Source organism: Crotalus tigris, unplaced genomic scaffold (assembly GCF_016545835.1).
Source record: "Crotalus tigris isolate CLP2741 ecotype Arizona unplaced genomic scaffold, ASM1654583v1 scf7180000017836.1595184, whole genome shotgun sequence".
In the NCBI taxonomy this organism is placed as follows: domain Eukaryota; kingdom Metazoa; phylum Chordata; class Lepidosauria; order Squamata; family Viperidae; genus Crotalus; species Crotalus tigris.
Genome location: NW_024096663.1, coordinates 1,277,524 through 1,299,039, shown reverse-complemented (window position 1 = coordinate 1,299,039; position 21,516 = coordinate 1,277,524). Strand labels below are relative to the sequence as shown.

General features: G+C 40.6%; 1 protein-coding gene across 1 annotated transcript in view; it reads left to right on the top strand.

The window, feature by feature from the left end:
* The first annotated feature begins 5,265 nt into the window (after positions 1-5,265).
* ZDHHC17 (zinc finger DHHC-type palmitoyltransferase 17) overlaps positions 5,266-21,516 on the top strand; it is a 77,111-nt gene continuing 60,860 nt past the window's right edge. The window contains exon 1 of the mRNA XM_039343300.1: positions 5,266-5,417. Coding sequence (XP_039199234.1) covers positions 5,355-5,417 — 63 coding nt within the window. The 5' untranslated portion in view covers positions 5,266-5,354. The remainder of the gene's footprint in view (positions 5,418-21,516) is intronic.

Here is a 21,516-nt window from a genome sequence, read left to right as displayed (position 1 = left end):
TCTAACTCCACTGTGACCGCCACTACCATTGCCCATTGAGACAAATACATATGGGCATAACGATCGAGATGACTGATTATGTGGCTCAAGAACATGGCCAGCCTGTCGGGGTTCCCATCGAAAGAGATGGGTATGGGTGGCAGACCCCATGTATGTCCCGACCCCCAATGGGCCACAGGTTGCCCTGCGCTGTCAACCCCATCTGGAGTGGTTGAGCCTCTAGGTCCGGGCCCGGCACCCTGGCCCCGTGGTGTTCTGCCTGAGGGTGGTCCCCATCCGTCACCCCATGGACCACCTAGCCATGCTGCTTGAGACTGTGTACCTGTTGATCCAGTCCCAGAGGCTCCCGTTGTAGCAATGCCCACCGAAAGTGGCAATCGAAGCCTTGGACTACTAAGTCGGAAACGGGAGGCCTCGGTGCATCCGGAGGGCTCATCTGTCCGCTGCTGGGGTGACACTCCATGGTACCCGGCCTCGCCTAAGCAATCGCGTAGCATATCCATGGTGTATTCGCCCGGGGCGGTTGAGTAGCTCCACTGGTCTTCATCCCGTCACTCGCCTCTCCCTCCAACCCATGAGAGACGACCTTGCTGGGGGGTTGCGGGGCCAGCCGATGTCCAAGGATGTCAAAGCAGGGCTCTACCACCACTCCCCCTCCCTCTTGGGGCTGCGGCCTCCTGGGTCTCGGCCAGGGGACCAGGTGCCTGGGCGGCCTTCAGTCTCACTACCGACTGCATCTCCTGGGCCTCGGGCACATCAGCAGGGCCTACTGGCTAAGCTGTTGCAGCCTCCTCCATCTGGGGAGAGTCCTGTTTGCCCTCCACCATTTCCTCCAGCTGGGGTAAAGGGTAGGAGCAGCAAACATAATTGAGTGCTGACTTACTGTCACGCCGTCCGTCGTCATCCCAATGGAATAAACGCAGGAATGCAGGAATAAAGTGTAAGTCAGGTATTTTAATCCCTAACAAACAAAGTCAGGATCACAGCTGCATCATTAGCTACTTTAAACCCCTCCAATCCATACATGAAGCAAACTGAAACCCACCATGAAGATGAGGCACGACCACAAACGTGAAGCCAAAAAATAGCAAGGCAGCCCACCATCTTAAACCCCCCTGCAACTCAGACTAACCTGAGCACAACAAAGCCCCCACCCAAACAGAACACTCCCCCATCCAATCAGAGCACAGCCAACCCCCCATCCAATCAGAGCACAGCCAAGCCCCTAACCAATCAGAACACACCTCCACCCAATCAGAATACAGCCAAGCTCTCACCCAATCAGTTCACACCCCCACTGGCAGTTAAAAGGAAGAAACAGCTAAGACCACACATTGCTCCTCGAAGCATGAAGCTGAAAACACCAGCCTGAAGATGATGAATGGGACTTCGTCGAAACGTCGCCAAGACACTTCCAATTTTATGCGGGAGAAAACCCGAATAACCAAAGACCTACATACAAACACGCGCAAAAACCTCAGAAAATAAATATTGAACCTCTACGGGGAGGAAATCCACCATCTGACCAGGACCTATGAAAAACTTGAAGTCCAAAGAGCTTCCATTTTATGCGACCTCGCATTCCTACCCAACTGCCAAGATCAAAATTTAATCCCCACATGTTTCCAACTGAAATTCCACTCCAACTCTGCAGCCACCAAACGCATCCTGAAAAGAACAGAATTGGCCCTAATCAGAAATGAACTTCACACAAAAAGATTCCTCCTAGACCGAATTAACAAAGATCTCCTCACACTTCACCTCAAACTCAGCAACAAGATCCACCCTGCACTTTGGGACAAATCCAAACAACTCGCCGTCTGGAGAGCCGAAACACAGACCGCCCTCAAGACAGACACACACACCAACAAACTCCGAAGACTACAAGAACGCCAGAAACAAACCCCTCCTCCCTCACAGCCACACATGGAACAAACAGTGCATAACATCTCAGATAGGATCCTCACCAAAGCTGAAACCAATGTCCTTTCCAAAGGATTCAACTTTGCAGTCGCTCCCAAACACATCCCCACTGAAACCATTATATGTGGAGTTGAAACCAGCCTGACCAAAATCAACCCCGACGACGCTAACAGAATCAGACTCGAAATCACCAACATCCTCTGCACCAGCAAGCCACCAAAAAGCAACTTACCAAAAGAGGAACAGACAGCACTAAGTAACCTGAAAGAAGACACCAGCATAATAATCCTACCAGCAGACAAGGGCAATGCCACGGTGGTTATGAACACATCTGACTACCAAACCAAATTAACCAACCTACTCCAAGACTCCACATACAAACCCCTAAACACAGATCCCACCACCTACCTGGAAAAAACCACCAGATCCAAAATAAAAGCCTCCCCCATTAGCGAAGAGATCCAGCAAAGAATCATTCCCAGGGAGAATTCATCCAGATGCTCCAAACTCTATGGTCTCCCCAAGATACACAAAGAAGGAACCCCACTCAGACCCATAGTCAGCTCCATAGGCTCACTTCTACAAAACCTAGCCAAATTTCTCGCCAAACAACTACAGCCCTATGCAAAATCCATCACCTCACACCTAAAAAACTCATTCCAGTTTATAGAGATCATAAAGAAACAAAACTTACAGGCAAGCGACCTACTCGTGAGCTTCGATGTCATATCCCTCTTCACCCAAGTGCCTATCAAAGAAGCCTTGACAGCTATCCAAAACAAATATAATCCCCCTAAACACATCTTAGATCTGACCAACCACTGCCTATCCAACACATACTTCATCTATAACGGACAAAAATACAAACAAACAGAAGGAGCACCCATGGGATCACCCCTCTCACCTGTCATTGCAAACCTCTACATCAGCATTGCGGTTGCCCGTGGGGGGGGCGTAGCCTACTGGGTGGATGTGGATGGAGTGGGTATGGCCTACTGGGTGGGTGCGGCCAGCTCTACATCGTTCGCATCAAGGGTGCCTGTGGGGGTCTGGGCAGGAGTGGGACAGATCTGAGGGCCTCTGGCAGAAGGGGGTGGGACCAGGCCAAGCGCCAAGGCATGGTCCATTACTTCATTCCTCACAAAGGGTGACACCTCTCAGCATGCACCCAGGGGGCAGGGCCGACACGGCAGGGGCTGGTTCCTTGCTGTTTCTAGACAGCCTTGTGGAGCTAAGACTGAATGCATTTCAGCATAGATAGCCACCACAAAATTGTACATTGGCTCCGGGCCAGCCTGGGCCAGGGCCAAGGCATGGAGGCCATTCCCTCACTGTTTCCAGGATGGCTTCGAGGGCCACATGAAACCACTTCGCAGGCTGCATCCGGCCCTTGGGCCTTGTGTTTGACATGTCTGAGATAGGGAAAGCATACAGAGCTGAGACTCTGGAATTCTTTCCAATCCTGAATAATAGCATTGCTGTTGGTCACATGACAAGGGAGGAAGGCAGCACGAGGGAGCATACAACAGCATTCTGTGCTGTTGTTCAGGTGCCTCTTGCACTGCTGCGGTGGGTTTTTGTTTTGTTTTGTTTTTTTGCAGCACCTGGTGGATCTGGCCCACTTTTAAATTCAACCTTTTTTTTACTGGCTTCTCCTCACAACCCTTCCAAATGTGGTCCAGATCTTTTTTGAAAATTATTCTGCTGGCAAACAGCAAAATGGACTGGTTCTAAGCTCTTACATTTCTAATAATTAATTGAAATTGAGTGAAAACATATAGAATATGTCCTCTATTTTTCCCCCCAAACCCCTTAACATTTGAGCAATTAAACAGCCTTTTGTTCAGGGATAGTATATAAAGACTTCTGCCATGTGAGGGGGTTAGACTAGACCTCCAGGTCCCTTCCAGCCCTGTGACTTTATGAATATTATCTTCCTTTCCAATCACAGAACCAGGAAGAAAGAGGGTTTAGAATGGATTAGTTAGAAGCATTCCAAGCTACTTCCCAACAGCTTCTCCTATAGGGATGCTTTGAGATAATTTATTCTAAAATACTCTTCTCTGTAGCTCCCCACTGGACCTGGCTAGTTTTTGAACTTAATCTTTCTTTTGTTGGGTTCTCACACTACAGTACACAAAATATGATCCCATTCTGTATCCGAAGATGCAAAGAAAGAAGCAGGATTTACTAAGGTCCCTTTACATAATTTGTATGCAGTTTTATATTGGGTTGGAAAGAGTAAAACAAACTGCAACCATAGGAGTATTTCTAACATCTAAAAACAGGAACTTAATCTGCCTTTCTTCCTCAGCATATGTAAACTAAGTTAATATGGCAGTGTACCTATAATTTGTTACTTGCCTTCCATAGTCCTAGATGTATTTATAATCCTGTCTCTAACATCTTTTCCAACTACTCTCTGAGCTGCCTTCAGGCTTCTCAATTCTCTCTCCCCCCCCCTTTTGATTATAAAGTGGGCGGAGGCATCCTCCATGACGCTGCTTTGATTAGCAGTTCCATTACTGAATCATCAAAGCTTAATAACAGAACTGGGATAATACATCTATTACATATTATTGACTAGATTTTAGGAAGCCTTCTGAAAATGTCATATATAATAAGTGGTGAAATTTGAAAATTAACGAATTATTAATGTTGGAGCAGTGCCTTCCCTAGCCCTATGTAAATTATACTTTAATAAATCCAGCCCCTCATCCCACCAGTGATGCACAAAGAAAGCAAAACAATGTAAAACTAGATTAAAATGTGGAATTTTAATTCTGCATTCAAGAGGCTTTTGCGCCATACATTAACCTAACTTAAACTTGCTTGTTTGTATCCAAAAAACATAGTTTGTGAAGTATGGTTTATGGCTTCATTTACAATGCAAACCCTGCCAATTCTGGCTTTCACAATTCATAGTGGGTTATATGAACACAGCCAGAGTATGATTTTGGGTGGCTTCCCAAACTGAAGCACCCTAACTCACTTTTCAGCAATGCCCTTTCTCCACTCGGAATTGTACCCATCTCGAATCCGCCGGTGCGCTGTTCTCGTCCGGCACATCGAGAGGAGTTGGGAAAAATGGCCCGATCTGATAGATAAGGAAGAATAACCCGAGTTTGGCCCGGATAATTATCTGTTTTCCTCTGCCCCAACTTCCTAGCACTCGATCAGTTGGGATCAAGATAAAAGCATTTATATGCGCAAATACATCGATCCCGTACGCTCCGCAGAAGTGATGGCTGCTCAGGGCTCCGATTCCAGTCGCTCATCCAATCCGCGGCTCGCCTTCCTCCCCCACTTCCAGCCGGGATGGCGCTACCCACCCCAACCCTCCCCTCCCCTCGCGTACAGAGAGAAAGAGAGAGAGAGGTCGTGAGGGAGCGCGTTACCCGGCATGCAGCAGGCAGTGCGTTCGCACCAAGATGGCGGCGCCTCTAAATGAGTACGAAAAAGAAGCAGGCTGCGTTCCTGTTTTGCACTCGGAGGTGAGGCCCTATGGGTTTTCGGCTATTTTGCAGCCACAGTTGAGAAAGAAGGATCCGGTCGAGCGAACGACGGGGGAGGAGCAGACACTGGTGGCTGCCACCGCCTTCCTTGACACTCCCTTCTCGGGCGGGGGCGGAGAATGGCCCTTAGGCACGGGAAAAATTGTCAGAGAGAGAGAGAGAGAGAAGTGGCCGGGATTCTTGCTGGGTTATGAGATGAAGGGAATTGGGTGTAGAAACCGTTGTCCCATGTAGCCAGAGGTTGAGGAGAGAGATTTTCTTTCCAGCCATTCCCCTTTTTATTTGGCTCTCCATGCAGAAGTGAAAGGAAGTTGGTTGAGGTGACTATTGTAAGCTTGCGTTCCCCCGGAGTTATCTTTTTCTTTGGTGTTCTAAAGTTCTGTTCTCTCAAAGATGTATATGGGGCACTATGGATGGGGTTGTTCCTTATCTGTTGTGCTCTTGAAGGTTCTGAAACTTTAAAGTTTTACTTTAAAAACATTATTTGATTTTATAGGTTTATTGATCTACTTTCTTCTAATTTTACACATACAGATGAGACCTGTCTTGATCTATGTTTTTATAAGTATAATTTAAAGTGTATAGCAAAAAATATTTTTTGATGGATTTTGATCTGGAAATTAGAAAAACTTACCTGTTTTTTCGAAATCAGTTACTGGGAAACAGTGACCTTTTGGGGCATTTTATCCCATATATTTTTTGTAATAAAGATGGTTATATAATGAGCACCTAATGGATGATATTTTGTTACCCGTATCCAGCTGCCTGTAGATAAGCTTAAAATAATAAAACATCAGCAAATTATTTTTATTTTTCTTCTAGAAGATATGTCATATACAATTAAAACATCTGCTCTTCATTGCATCATGCAAGTTAGCCCCATTCCTTCCAATATTGATACCTATGGCTTGTGCTAACAAGAACACTGTAATTGTTTTTGAATGCATATATTTCGAAAAGCCTTCACTAATACGAAACTTGATTTTAGCTCTCACAGATTCTTTAGGATTCTAGCAGTTGCTTTTGCAATATGGTAAATGTCTGCAAGACTTTTTCATTGTTATTTTTAGCTTTTTCCCCTCCTACTATGAGGAACATGCTTCTGCCATTAAAATGATATTCTGTCATTAAAAACTGTGCCAAATATCAAGGAGTGTTTGTGGAATATATTTTTCTTCAACAGTTTCAAGTTTTATTCAAGACAATAATTTAAATTTCAAAATCTTATTTTGCAACTTACAATTCTGTATTTTAAATAAGTCTTACAAAATTCAGTCATACTTATTTCTGAAAATACATATTTAAAATTGTATTGTCTCTCAATGAAAATAGTGCTGCCCAATGGACAGTGGACACTCTTTAATCGTACTATGATGAAAATGTATACAATAATTCCAGAATCATAACATATTTAGAAAACTATGTTATATTTTATATTGTTAGAATATAGCAATTCTGTTCACTAATATACAGGAATTGTGGAATAGAAGAGATTGTTTTGAATACTTAGTTCATGTGAAAATATAGAGATATTTGGAATACGCTTGGAATATTATTTTTCCACAAATCAGAAATTTGTATAATTGTGTCCTAGTGCCCCCCAGATCCAGTAGGAGATAATTGACTTTAACATTGAGACATATTGTCCAGCACACATCTCTACATCACAGTTTCATAGTATTCTGCATTCTGTAAGCTTTAATGACATCACGAGTAATGGCTTGTTACAATGAGCCTTTAGGGGTCAATTTCCATATGCTACAGGCAGCTACAGTTGTGAGGCCTCATTTACAAAGAGAAGAAAAATAATGTAATTCAATGGGCAGAAGGATTATAAAGAAGCTATAAACTCAACAAACATTTGTATGACAATTTATGCCTGATTTGGAGTTCATGCTATGCTAGATAATATAAGTTGATAAATTACCGCTTATGAACAATCTATTAAAAATTTTACTAATTGCTTAGAACTAGGTAATTGTTATTTCAATAAACATTAATGATACATATTACATATCACAAATATATATACACAGATACCCCCAGCACACTATGGTACTCATAGTTAATTGGTTCTAGGAGGTGCAATGAGTACCGAACAGTTTTTTTCATAAGGAATAATGTAGTGAGTCACAAGGCAGCCAACACCGATAAGTTCTATCTTGTGCGTTGAGTACCAAACAAATGATGAATACCAGGACAAAATTTTCACGTCAAAATGTGTTGAATACCAAATTCTATGAGTTTCAAAACAGTTGAGTACCAAGGTACCACTGTATAGTGGTTTGTTTTCATTTTTATAAAATTTATATCATGAATTTTGATATTTTTTAAAATAGGTGAATTCTGCAATATGAATTGATATGATTCTCCAGGCTGAATACAGTGTTTGAATTAAAGACTGGTCATTCACCTCAATGCTATTTAAAAATTGTATAATCATAATGGCAAATAAGTAAGATTAATAAGTGAGTTAAAACTTATATTGAATAAGTTAGTTATGCTAATTAGCTTTCAATGTCTAAAAACAAATATTTGTTAATGTTCTGTGCTTTCAGAAAATTGTTTGCAGTTAGGCTTTAATAAACATATTTCAATAGCTGTTTATCCCAGTTTCTGTAGTGGTTTTTTACAGTTATCTCTTTTTAAAAGAAGTAACAGCTGACCTCAAGTACAGGTTAGTTTAATTTACAAATTATACATGCACTCCATTTACATTGAATCCATTTTACTTGATAGGTATTCCTTGACTACAATTGAGCCTGGAATTTGGGTCGTAAGTCATTGTGGCTATTAAGCGAAATGCCTGCGGGATCACTTCATTCAATTACCACATTCCCAGTTCCCTCATTGCAGTCCTTCAGTTACTGCATGGGGATGCCTTGGAATGGGAGGCCCTGAGAGGCCCAACATCCATGGTAATGTGGAAACCTGCCATAGGTCGGTCGGCCTCAATTGGCTAGGCCTACCAGTGCATGATATAACACTCCATGCAGGTCCACTTATTTTCTCTTACCTTCTGCTGCTAAGAAGCATATCTAGCCGATGTGAGGCATAGCTACCTGTAATATGGAAAGTTAGCCAACAAAATGTTTCTGAAGGTAGAAAGAGCTTCCAGACATCATAAACATTGGCACTCGTGTTTTTGATGGCTCTTTCTACCTCTGGGCAGAAGGGAATTGCAGCACTGGGCTGGAGTAAAGAAGCTCAAATCTTTGTGGTCCCAGCTTCTTTTCTCCAGCTCAGCACTCTCTCTCTCTGCGTAGAATGGCTGCACATAACCTGGTTGGAAACAAAATCAATCTCAAAGGCAGCCATGCCACTCTCTGAGATGCTGGCGGAAAAACTCCAGAGTGAAATCCAAGTTGGATTTTAATGTGGGGCACTTGCAATACTGATTCCAAATGCCCCATGCTGCAGTTGTCCCATGCTAAAATCCCTCTTGGCTTTCGCCATGGACTTTTCCAGCCGTGTCTTTGAGAGCAACAGGGCTGCTTGGAGGTATTCCATTGGGTAAAATTAACCTGGGAAGCAGCCCTTCTGTCCTCAAAGAGGCTGGCTTAAAAAGATTCTTTCCAAAATGAGTTCCAATGGACCTTCTTCAGTCAGCCCCCAGGAACCAGCTAGGCGGCAGTGACTTGCGACATTTTCTATCAGTTTCTTCATTAACTTTCTGGGCAGCCTATCATAAGTGTGAACAGGTTTCCTAGAGTCCATATTCCAATCAAGTGACCACGGGGGGGGGGGGGAGGAGGAAAGGCTGCAACTTCCATAATATTGGGCACCAGTTGTACAACTCTTTATTCAGCATTGTAATAATTTTGAACAGTCACCGAATGGTTGTTAAGGAAGGTCTACCTGTAAAGGTTGTTGAAGAGGCTTCTTCCAAAACTGGTTTTTGAGAGAAACATTAGTAACATATTCATTTTGTCATTCTTCCTTCTCTGCTTTTAGATGCTTGGAAACTTATATCTAAGAAAATGTTAAATATCTACCCAGTCAGGTAGGATTCCTAATAATTAAGTTTCTTTTGCCTTCAGCACCTTCTAAAGTACAAGACCATAATTATAATTTTTTTATTCATGGAAAATTAATTATTCAGATTTCTGCCAATATCTTTCCAATCTTGGTTAATCCCAAAAAGCTAAGAAGTGTAAAACCTAGTTTATAATTTGGATCAGAGCCAAGAACTGTGGGCCACTTTGCACAGTTTTTTTAAAAAAAAACCTTGCAAAAGTCAAGGACAATGTGTTTTTTATTGCTATCAAAAAACCCTACATGGAGCTGACCTTGAAGTCACCAGGGATAGAACTTGATTCAATGGAAATTACCTTATAGAAATTAAAATCATTTTAATTTAGGATGTGGTTGCCTCCCTAAGAGGAAAAAATGTTTTAGGTTCAGCTGGCATCTAAAACAGTGCAAAAGTAATGATTTTTGCACTTCATATTTTCTTTGACCAAACAAGATCAAGAGTTTTCTGACTGAGATATGAATGTTTCATGGGATATGAGAAAATTACTAGGCAGCTAGTTTGGAGATTTAATTGGTAACTTAGATCGGTTAATTGCTGGATTTTTGTGTATTTTCACTTGTAAAAAAGCCTAAATTGAACAATGTCTGAAGGCTTCACTGTATTGCATTTGAAATATAGTTTTAGCTTTGAAAGCTTGATATCGGCAAGTACAGGTAGTTCTTGAGTTACCACAGCAATTGGACTGGAAATTATATTGCTAAGTCATAAAGTGTGATGTCATGTGATCACCTCACTTAGTAATGGCAGTCCCTTTTCCGCCTTTAAGTGAAGATCTCAAGTAATTAAGAGAGGAGATCACATAACCATAACTTACAGATTTGCATAAGCAAAGTCTCTGGGGATGCCAGTAGGAAGTCATAAGTCTGGTTGGCTCTCTGGCAGATGGGCAGGTACTATGGAGGGCAGATGGGCAGACAGGGTGTTGCAGCACTATGAGTGCATCAAAGCAGGGGACGAGGTGTTGTGGCACTGTACAAGTAGAATTGGGTGAGGAAGGTGTGTTGCACACTTATGGTCAGGCATATGCTATGGAGTGCAGGTGGGGGGATACTACGGGCAGGTGTGCATTATGGTCTACAGCAGGGTATCAAATTCAATTTCATTGAGGGCCACATCAGCATTGTGTTTGTCCTTAAGGGAGCATGGCTGGTTGTCACAGCCGACTGGATGTGGCCAGAGTGGGCATGGCCAGCTTAACATTGCTTGCATCAGGGGCCCCTATGGGGGCCCAGGCGGAGCTGAAGGGATCCAGGGATTTCCAGTGGACCAGGGTGGACATCGGGGCCTGATCCAGAGGAATCTTGCCAACCTTTTTGAATCACATGGGGGGAACTTGGGCAGCGGGTGCCTGGCCTGGTCCTTGAGCTCCCGGGATGCTCGCTGGAAGATGAGGTTGGATGGTGGGGGCCAAGCGTGCAGGGGACAAGACGTGGTGACAGTGACCAGCTCGGCTGTCTTGCTGCAGCCCCTTCTGTCTTTGCTTGCCCGCAGCCTTCATGGCTGGAACAGGGCAAATGGCTGCACGCCGCGTCTAGCAGGCTGGATTGGGTGCTTCTCCCCACCACATCTCTGCCTCTACCTGCTGCTTGGAGGGCTGAGTCACGGCGCTTGGACCCATCTGCACTATATAGGCTGTGGAGTCCCAGCTGCCTCTTGGGGATGGGGACTTCCCGCCCTTCCCGTTTGCCAGGGCCATCACGGGTGAGGCCGCTGGTGGGAGGCTCATCCTGCGTGTGCAGCGGAGCTGGAGGACGAGGTTGGACAGTGGGGGCAAATGCACAGGGGCCGCATGTGGCAGCATCCCACCATGCCACCAGCCTCACCAGCACACACAGGCAACAACCATGTGGGGCCCGATGGTGTCTGGCAGTAGCCACAGCCTGCCAGCCCCTCAGCCGGCACATTCTAGGGCTCCACAGCTTGCTGTGACTGTCGGGGCTGTTCCTCTAAGCAGCAGGCATGGCAGCAGCAGGTGGAGGCAGAGGTGCAGGGAGGGAGGCACACGATCCAGCCCGCCTACCACACAGCCACCTACCCCATCACAGCCCTGGTGGCTGTGCATTGACAAGTGAGATGGGCCAGATCATGTGCTTCCCCCCCCCCATGCCTATGCCTTCGCCTGCTGCCATTGCCACTGCCATGCCTGCCCCAGTAGTTGCAGCGGGCTGTGGAGTCCCAGAGTGTGCTGGTCAAGGGGCTGGCAGGCTGCTGCCAGACACCATCAGGCCCCACACGGTTGCTGCCTCCTGTCTGCACGCTGACAAGGCTGGGGTGGGCCGGGGGCCGGTCCCTTGCCATCTTCAGGGTGGCCCATGGGCCAAATCTGAGCCCATTGTGGGCTAGATCCAGCCCACAGGCCTTGTGTTTGACATGTCTGATCTACAGTATTGCTGGTATCTCCTAGTTTGTAATGGCTCCTTGGGAGAAAAAGCAGCAGGAGCAATTTAGGTGAGTGACTTGTGATTTTCCCTGCTGACTTCCCCGTTGACTTTGTTTGGTAGAAACTGGCAGGGAAAATTGCAAATGGTGATCAGATGACTGCAGGGTGCTGCAACTGTCATAAGTGTGAGCCAGTGCCTGAATTATTATTATTATTTTTAAGCAAGTTTTATTGATTTTTTCTTTTTACAACCAGGTGCTTGAGAAACAATGTGGTGACAGGGTAATCAGTTATCCATAAGCAAAATCATACATATGTAATTCAGATTAAATCATTAAAAACTCCCTCTCTATTCTCTCAAATAATATAATATATTCAAATTAATGTATTTTTCAATAAAGTTCAATCAATCAAAAAATCATCAATAACATTTCATCTATATAAATCCAGATCCTGTATTGAGCTTTACTATTTACAATTACCATATTCCAATTTAGTTTAGATAAACATATTGTTAACACTTCAGATGTCTCTCCTTTCCCTTTTTCCTTAACATAATCAGCGACTCATTTATTAATATCATTACTTCTTTTATCAAAAATCCCTCTTATTCTCCTTCCATTACAAAATAACTATCCTTCCTAAAAACAAGAATATTACTCCAAAAATACATTTCTACTCTATTTTAAATCTATAATCTATCAATATCTATGTAAAACTCTTTTAACCCACTCAGTAAAATTTAAATCCGATCCAAATAATTGTTATATCCACCACAAACATATTAATACAAAGAACAACATCTTCTCACTAAGTTCACATCTTTAATTAATCTTTACTCAATCAGGATCTCTAATGTCTTATTTAGTAATCTTAAACCTTGAATCAATCCGTGTTTAAAAAGCCTTTTAAACCCATTGTGTACAGTTTTAGGTCACACTCTTAAATCTTATTCTAGCTTTCTTTTTGTGCCAAGCAGTTTTCCATAACAAAGCCTCTATATCAACAAATAAGTCTCTCTTTATTCCTTGTGGTATCATTTGAGGCAAGAAAGAGTATCACCCCCTCTGTTTTAGGGACCTGACTCCTTTGTAGATAATCCCTTGTTGTTTTAAAAATTCAAGTCTCGACATTTGAATCTGCTGAGTAAGACACTCAATTATATCCAGTTTTGTGGTTAGTAGTTGGTTATCAAAATTGCCGTAGTCCCCAGTCAGTTGTATTTGCATGTCCATTTCTGTTAATTTTGAAATTGTGGATGGTTTAGTTACAGTCATTTTTGATCATCAGGAATCTCAATAGGTTGTACATAGAATGAGATAGAATCTTCTTTAATGTTGATTAATTCCTCTTCTATTATTTTTTGGTCTGTAGAATAGTCAGATGAAATCTGAAGGTTGGTTTGTAAGTTCAAAGTAGAGTTTCTGTTTTTTATTTCTGTGGTACTCTCTTTTATTTGCAGACATATTTGCTTAGTGGCTAAATAGATTTTTTCCAATATAAGTTCACAGTTGAGTTGTGAATAGGGTTTCTACATTTCAGTAGTAACTAGAAACAGTCCTGTTATCTTTTAGTGGAGTCTGTATTTAATAACATTTAGCCAGTGTCCAGCCCCACAAATTTAACAGCTGTTAACTTTCTTTGTCTTTTCCCTTTTATAATGATCTGAAGAGCAAAGCCAATCTCAGCATCAAACAGAAAAAAGACAGTTGCAATTTTAAATTTCTCCACAGGGTGTCCTCAGTAGACTGTAAAATCTCTTCCCAGACACCAAAAATGATGTTGACCAAATCAGAAAAAAAAATATTCTTCACATATAAACTAAATCCAGTAATAAAATTCAATAATAAAATTTTTTTCAAGACCCCAAAGTAAATAGAAATAAAAAATAGTCAATTGACATTAATTTTCATTCCATTTTCAAAGCTTCTCTTCCCACACTAACAAACGCCACTCTCTTAAAGCAGGGAAATAGTTCCAAAAATGCTTTTTACAGGAAACAAAAAAGAGAAAAGGGCTAAGAGAGGAGAAAAAAAAATCTCACCCGTATCAACCATGTGGTTCTTTGCGCTTAAATGTTCTTCTGACTTCTGGTTACAGCAGCAAAGTGATCGGCCATTTTACTGGTCAATCTTTTCTCTGTTGGCCCTAAGGAGCAATCTCGGACCGCAGAAGGAGCTGCCACCCTTCCACAGTCGACGAGTTCCTCCTCAACGGTAGTTGCCTCTTCAGGACGACTTTTCGACCCGATTAAGGGTCTACCGAAAGAGGGAAAGCAGCCGGCAAAGAGAGAAGTCTCTCCACATGGCTGCAGACGCCGCGATCCAGAACCGGAAGTCCCAAGTGCCTGAATTATGATCAATGACTGTGGGAGTGTTGTGATGGTCAGAACTTTGGGGAATGGTCATAAGTATCACATGTTCAGCACCATCAATACTTCAAATGTTGCTAAAAAAGTAGTCATTAACTGAGGACTCTATGTATCTGCCTCCTTTAGTATAACCTAATTTTTATTATTTCCAATGCGCTATTGATATTTGTGATAACTAGATTTTTCTGAGTCTTAGAGCAGTTAATTGTAAAACCTTCCTTCTTGCAGGCCTACAGCTTTTTCGTGAGATCCACCTATGCAAGTAAAATAGTTGCTGTATCATCAGCATGAGCAATATTGCCAAATACCTGTCACAAAGTTCCGGATGATGGAATTCCTTTTTGGTTATGATAGCTATCATAGATATTAAACCTAGGGGAAGTTGAGTACCATTTTTTCGCTCCTTGATAGATTGGAATATCTGCAAGTAGGTGGCCAGCTCTTTCATATCTAACTTGGATGACTATGTTCTCCAGCATGATGAGTGGAGAATCCACCAACGGTTTAGCTTCGTCTTCTGCCCGTATAGACTAAGTCAGCCAAGTTGCCATGCCTCTCTTCCTGGACCAGGAACCCAGTCATGACTTTGTCGCCCGAGAGACATGCTTATTTGGCTCTAGGCTTCAAATCACCGTGATCAGGTCATATTAATCTTATTTCCTTATTTTCCTTTAAAGCAAAGAGTAGGAAGTGAACAGCTGTTCATTCGCTGTGGCACACAGCCGCTTGGAGCGGACCCGGCAGGCTTCAGCTGAAGCCTTAACTTAAATCAGTCACTCGGTAGGCTAACAAAGACCGGTCGCCATTTTTGGCACCCCATGGGTCAAATCAGCGCGAGGAGGGAGGAATCTTTCCCCATCAAGATAGGGAGCCAGACCACAGCCTAGCCATCGCTGACCCAGCAGATCGCTTCTAACAGGCGTCGTAGCAAATTCCCATACGGGAGCGAGTTAAAAGTGGATCTCGCGGCCGTCCTTTTCCTAGCCGCAAAATTCAAAAGAGCCGAATTGCCAGCTCCCTTTGGGAGACCGACCAAGCCGGTCAGCAGTTTGCCCCTGGATTGCATCAGCGGCAAGCTGAAGCTCGCTAAGACCGGCACATTGTTGTTGTTTTTTACTCAATTCCCTTAGAATTAAAAGCGTACGAGCTGGAAAATCACAGACCGGGGGGGAGGGAAAAGGAAAACATGCCACCCCCTCAACAGCACATTACAGAAATAATATTATATACATGATAAATACAGTCAGTGAAGTGGTCATGTTGCTTACTAGGCACACCTAATAACTGGAGAATAAATGTGAAGGACTTGTGGTGTTACCATTCTTAGGGATGAGAATGGTTATAGATCAGATCTAGTCACCTAGTATTTTTATTTTGTGTTGATGTCAGGGAAAAGGAAGACCAAAATGGGGGGAAGCTATTACCTTTTGATAATTCCTGTGATAATACAGCTTGGGGCTTTCTCACTTTTCAGTCAGTCAATTAGTTTATGAATCTTTGACTAGGGATTCTGGAGCCCAAGTGGGGGTGCTATGCTGTGTTTTCAGTGGAGTCTAGCAAAAACAACTAGTCCTCAACTTATGACTAGTCGCTTAGCTGTTCAAAGTTTCATCAGACCCCCCCCCAAAAGCTACTTACGACTTGGTCCCAAAGTTCTCATTTAATATTACACAACTGACTAGGGATGCTGCAGTGCCCCCCACCTATCTCTTCCCATCTTCCCCACCCCATTACCTTGGGTTTACTTCCTATCTCTCCAAGCCTACACTCTCCTCCTCACTTACTTTCAAAGATTTCTAGAGCTTGGATTACAGAAGCATTGAATTGTGGATGCTTGGAAAATGATGGCTATTAGAAAATGTAATTTTATTGAACATTATAATTAGAAAGATAAAAACTAATGCAAACTAAAAATAAAAAGGAAAATAGAAATTGCAGAGAAGAAAAAATAGAAAAAATAAGAATATAGTAAAGAAAAAAAATATTAAGAAATTATTTTCCCCTTCATCACAACCATTTTGTAACTTACCACCTTAAAATGCAACAAGTGAACTCTTTTTCTCATCTTCTCTTATCTATAAACATAACATATTTTATATCTTAAAGCCATCATCCAATCCTGATCAACAAAAGATCAGCAGAGATTACTTATCTATTTTAACCTTGATCAAATAAACCAACTTTATTTTCCTTCCTTTTACATTAAGGAATTTTGATCTAATTCTAATGCCACAGAACTTGATTTCTTTTCATTTTTTTGTCACTTTTCACAAAAGTCTTCAAAGCTTTAACAAGTCTCCTTGTTGAAGTTATCCAGGTTATTTTTTTTTGTTTGTTTGTTATTTATATGTCTTTGTAGCATCTTTTTCTGTATCCTTATTGTAGCCTGTCATTTTAAAATTTACTTTCAGGGCAGTCCCAGTCTTTTCTAGTAAAACTTGCTCATCCTCCATAACATATGTATTTAAAACATAATCTACAGAGGCAGACACTCTTTTTTTTTATTGAAATTTTTAAAAAGTTTTTACAAATAACAACAAAAAAACAACAACAAACAAGAAAAACAAAACAAAACAACCCACACCCAACCCCTCCCAAACCACCCCCTCCATCCCCCCCCCCGAGCTTCCCAGAGCTGAATATAGGCTTAATTAAAATTTTAAGAAACCTAAACAAATTTTTACAACTTATAAAATAGTTAATAATAAAATATATATGACATAAATGTTAAGGAAAAAAAAAAGAAAAAAAAGAGAAAAAAAGAAAAAAGAAAGAAAGAGAAAAAGATATAGGAAAAAGAAAAAAAAGAGAAAACAATCTATAAAATATCAAAAATTATATACAAATTACAAAAAGGCTAAATAATATTTTTTGTATCCAATTTATGTTGTATAAAATTTATCCATTTTCCCCATACAGCAAGAAATTTCTCTTGCGATTGCCCCTTTAAAAAAGCCGAAATCTTTGCCATTTCTGACAGATAAGAAACTTTAAAAAACCACTCTTGCAAGGTAGGCAAAGATTCCTTCTTCCAATATTGCCCTACTAACAGCCTTGCGGCTGTAATCAAATTTAACATTAATATAACCTCCTTAGCATCATAATCAGTAACAATACCTAACAAAAATAATTGCGGAGTAAATTTTACCCTCCTTCTAAAAATTCTTTGAATATTCCACCATATCTTAATCCAAAAAGCTTTTATATTTTTACACGACCACCAGATATGATAATAAGTGGCGTCCAAACAGCCACATCTCCAACACTTAGGCTGTAAGTCAGGGTACATAAGAGACATTTTTTGTGGATCAAGGTGCCATCTATAAAACATCTTATAAAAATTCTCCCTTAAGTTCTGGGTTTGTGTAAATTTAACATTTCTCACCCAGATAATTTCCCAGGTATCCAGTGGGATTGGCTCACCAAAATTTTGTGCCCATTTAATCATACAGTCTTTAATTAATTCAGATTCTGAATCCAATTCCACTAGAACCCCATAAACCCTCTTAATATGAGTTTGTTTTTGATCCTTTACTTGTTTAAAAAGATTTTCATCTTCTCTAAGCCAGCCCACATTACAATCCATCTTCCATCTGTCCACTATTTGTCTGTATTGAAACCATGAATAGGTAATATTTTCATGTGCTAAGTCTTCCAAAGATTTTAACTGCCAGCTCTGACCATCCCATTTAAGTAATTGTGTATAAGAAACCCTATCCATTTTAACTCCTCTCTTTATCCCCTCTATCGCATGCCAAGGTATGGCCCATAAGGGTATTTTAAAATCACTCTTATAATACTTCCTCCAAACCCTAAGTAAAGAAATCCTTATAATATGTGATTTAAAAGCTCGATCCACTTTTTTATTAAAAATTAAGTAGGCATGCCATCCAAAAAGTAAATCCCAACCCTCCAGATGGACTATGTCTACATTTGTTAAATTTACCCAATCACTAATCAATGTTAAAACCACAGCATCATAGTATAATTTCAAATTCAGTACCTTGAGTCCACCTCTCTCACGGAAATCTTGCATAATTTTAAGCTTTACCCTTGGTTTTTTCCCTGCCCAAATAAATTTATTAATGCCTTTCTGCCATTCATTTAAGTTAAGCTCATTCTTTAAAATAGGTAGCATTTGAAACAAAAAAAGAAATTTTGGTAGGACATTCATTTTAATCACTGCAATTCTACCCATAAGAGATAACTGTAACTTATCCCAATTCTTCAAATCCTTCTGTACCCTGATCCACAACTTTTCATAATTATTCTTATACAATTTTGCATTAGAAACAAATAAATTGACCCCCAAATATTTTACCTTATCAACAACTTCAAAATCTGTTAAATTAACCAAAATCTGTTTATCACGGTTAGTCATATTTTAGGTAATATTTTGGTCTTATTATTATTAATTTTAAAACCCGAGACACATCCATATTGATGAATCAGTTGTAATAACTTTACTACAGAGTAAGTAGGTTGAGACAGAGTAACCACCAAATCATCTGCAAAAGCTCTTAACTTATATTCTTTTTTGTTAACTTCTATTCCTTTTATTTCTTGTGACTCCCGAATTTTGGTCAACAAAATTTCCAATGTTAGAACAAACAATAACGGTGATAATGGACATCCCTGTCTTGTACCTTTTTCTATTGTAAAAACCTCTGACAAACCCCCATTAACAATAAGTTGAGCAGTTTGTTTTTGATATATAGCACCTAGAGCTTGTGATATTTTTTCTCCAAAATTGATCTCCTTAATTAATCTTAACATAAACTGCCAATTCAGTTGGTCAAAGGCTTTTTCAGCGTCTAAAAATATCAGCCCTGCAGAGATTTGGTTGTTCTTATCTAGATATTCTAATAAATTAATAATTTGTCTAACATTATTTTTCATATACCTTCCAGTTATAAAGCCCGATTGATCCTTATGTATAAGCTGCTGCAGAACCCTCATAAACCTATTAGCTAAAATTTTTGCAAATATTTTATAATCCACATTTAAGAGAGATATAGGCCTATAATTCTTTGGTAAGGTAAGATCTTGATCCTCTTTTGGAATCAAAGATATAAAAGCACTGTGCCATGACGGAGGAATCTCTAAACCCTGTAATATATTATTGAAAAGCTCGCATAAAGGTTGAGTCATCTCTTCTACTAAGGTTTTATAATAAATAGATGTCAAGCCATCCGTACCCGGCGCTTTACCTAATTTTAATTGCTTAATAGCTGTTACAATTTCCTCATTAGTAATTAAACCATTAATTTCTTGTTTCTGATCTTCTGTTAGTTTAGGAAAATTAGCCTTACTTAAATAATTATTTATATCTAAAGTTTGTACATTGGTGCTCTTATATAATTTCTGATAATAATCCAAGAAAGATTTCTTAATCAGCTCTTTCTGGTAAACCAATTTACCATTATAATTTATTTTATCTATAATTCTCTGTCTCTGTTTCTTTCTTAATTGATAGGCCAACCATCTCCCTGGTTTATTAGCATTACAAAATGTGTTTTGCTTCATAAACATTAAGTTAGTTGCGGCTTGGTCAGCCATCAACATATTAAATTGTGTTTTTAACAACTTTATAGCTTCTTTAACCTTTTCATCTGAAGGGTTTGAAATCAAAGACTTCTCTTTTAATTTAATCTCCTCTTCCAATTCTTTACGTTTCTGAATCTGCTTTTGTCTATGAACATTATTCATTTTTATCAAAATCCCGCGCATAAAGGCTTTACCTGCATCCCATACCATTGACATTGATGTTCCCTTATACATATTTAAAGCAAAATAGTCCTTTAAACATTCCTTTAATTTTTGAACATTTTTTTCTTGTTTAAATAAATTCTCATTCACCCTCCAAGATCTCCTCTCCTCTTTTTCAGCAGCCAATTCCATCCAGACTGGACTATGATCCGTCAATGACCTAGGAAAAATTTTTACATTCTTCACCCTATTATATAAGTCAGTCGTAATCAAGAAGAAATCAATCTTTGAAAAAGATTGGTGTCTATCTGAGAAAAAGATGAAGTCTCTTTCCTCTTGGTTACATTCATGCCAATAGTCTCTCAACTCCCAGTCCTCTTTCAAATCAAAAAAGGCTTTAGGTAATTTAGCCTGTTTGAAAAAAATAGAAGAACCTTTTTTGTCCTTTTGTGTATCTAAAACACCATTCCAGTCTCCCATTAATATCACAGACCTATAGTCCAACAAAGTTATTTTCTGATGTAACAATCTATAAAATTGTTCCTGTTGCTGGTTTGGTGCGTACAATCCCACTATAAGTATTTTCTTACCATATAAGCCAGGTTCAATCATAACATATCTTCCTTGAGGATCTGATTCTACCAGACAAAGCTGGTAGACTTTGCTTAACATAAATAACCACGCCTCCTTTTTTCCAGGGGCAGGAGATACAAAGTGAGATCCCAAGCGAGCATTAGCTAAGTATTTTTGATCTTTAAGTAAAATATGAGTTTCCTGCAAGCAGATAATATTATTATGTTGCTTTAAATAATGAAAGATTTTCTTTCTTTTCTGCGGGGAATTGAGACCGTTAGCATTCCAGGTCAGGAACTTTGCCATCTCCCTCAACCAGGAGCCTGGAGAAGACTGCCTGAAGATCTGCCACTGAAGAATGTGTTGCAGAACTCTTGGGTCTTGTTCCTCCCACCGGCATCGAAGCACTCTCATGAGAAGATTCTTTAGCTTCTTTCTTCTGTTGTTCCTTTTCCTTACGTTTATGTGCTGCACGGGTCATTCTCTGCTCTTTAACCTCTGTTTGACGCAGCCATTCCACCTGTAATTTTCCAGCAGCCATCAAACCTAGTCCTTCAGACTGCTGTTCTACCTCTTTGCCGCCCAAAGCTTTCTGAGTCATAGATGAAAATGAGCCTGCTCCCAGGACCGTATTATAAAATTCTTTAGCTTTGGCAACCGTATTAAGTCTATAACGTGTCCCTGCATGGCTCAAAACAATACCCATCGGAATCTCCCATCTGAATGGCATCAATCTTGTTTTAAGTTCATTAGCTAAAAAAGCAAAATGTTTTCTATTTCTTAAAATTTTAGATGGGATTTCCTTTAGAATAATGACATCTTGGGCAGCAATCTGAAACCTCTTGTTATAAAAAGCTTGTATAATCTCATTACGCAGAGACCTCTTGGCAAAATAAATCACCACATCTCTTGGCAGATTCTTTTGTTTCGCAATCCAAGAGTTAGCTCTGTAAATTTTTTCCACTTCTCTACGTAATTCATCTTTATCTGTATTCAAAACAACAGCTAG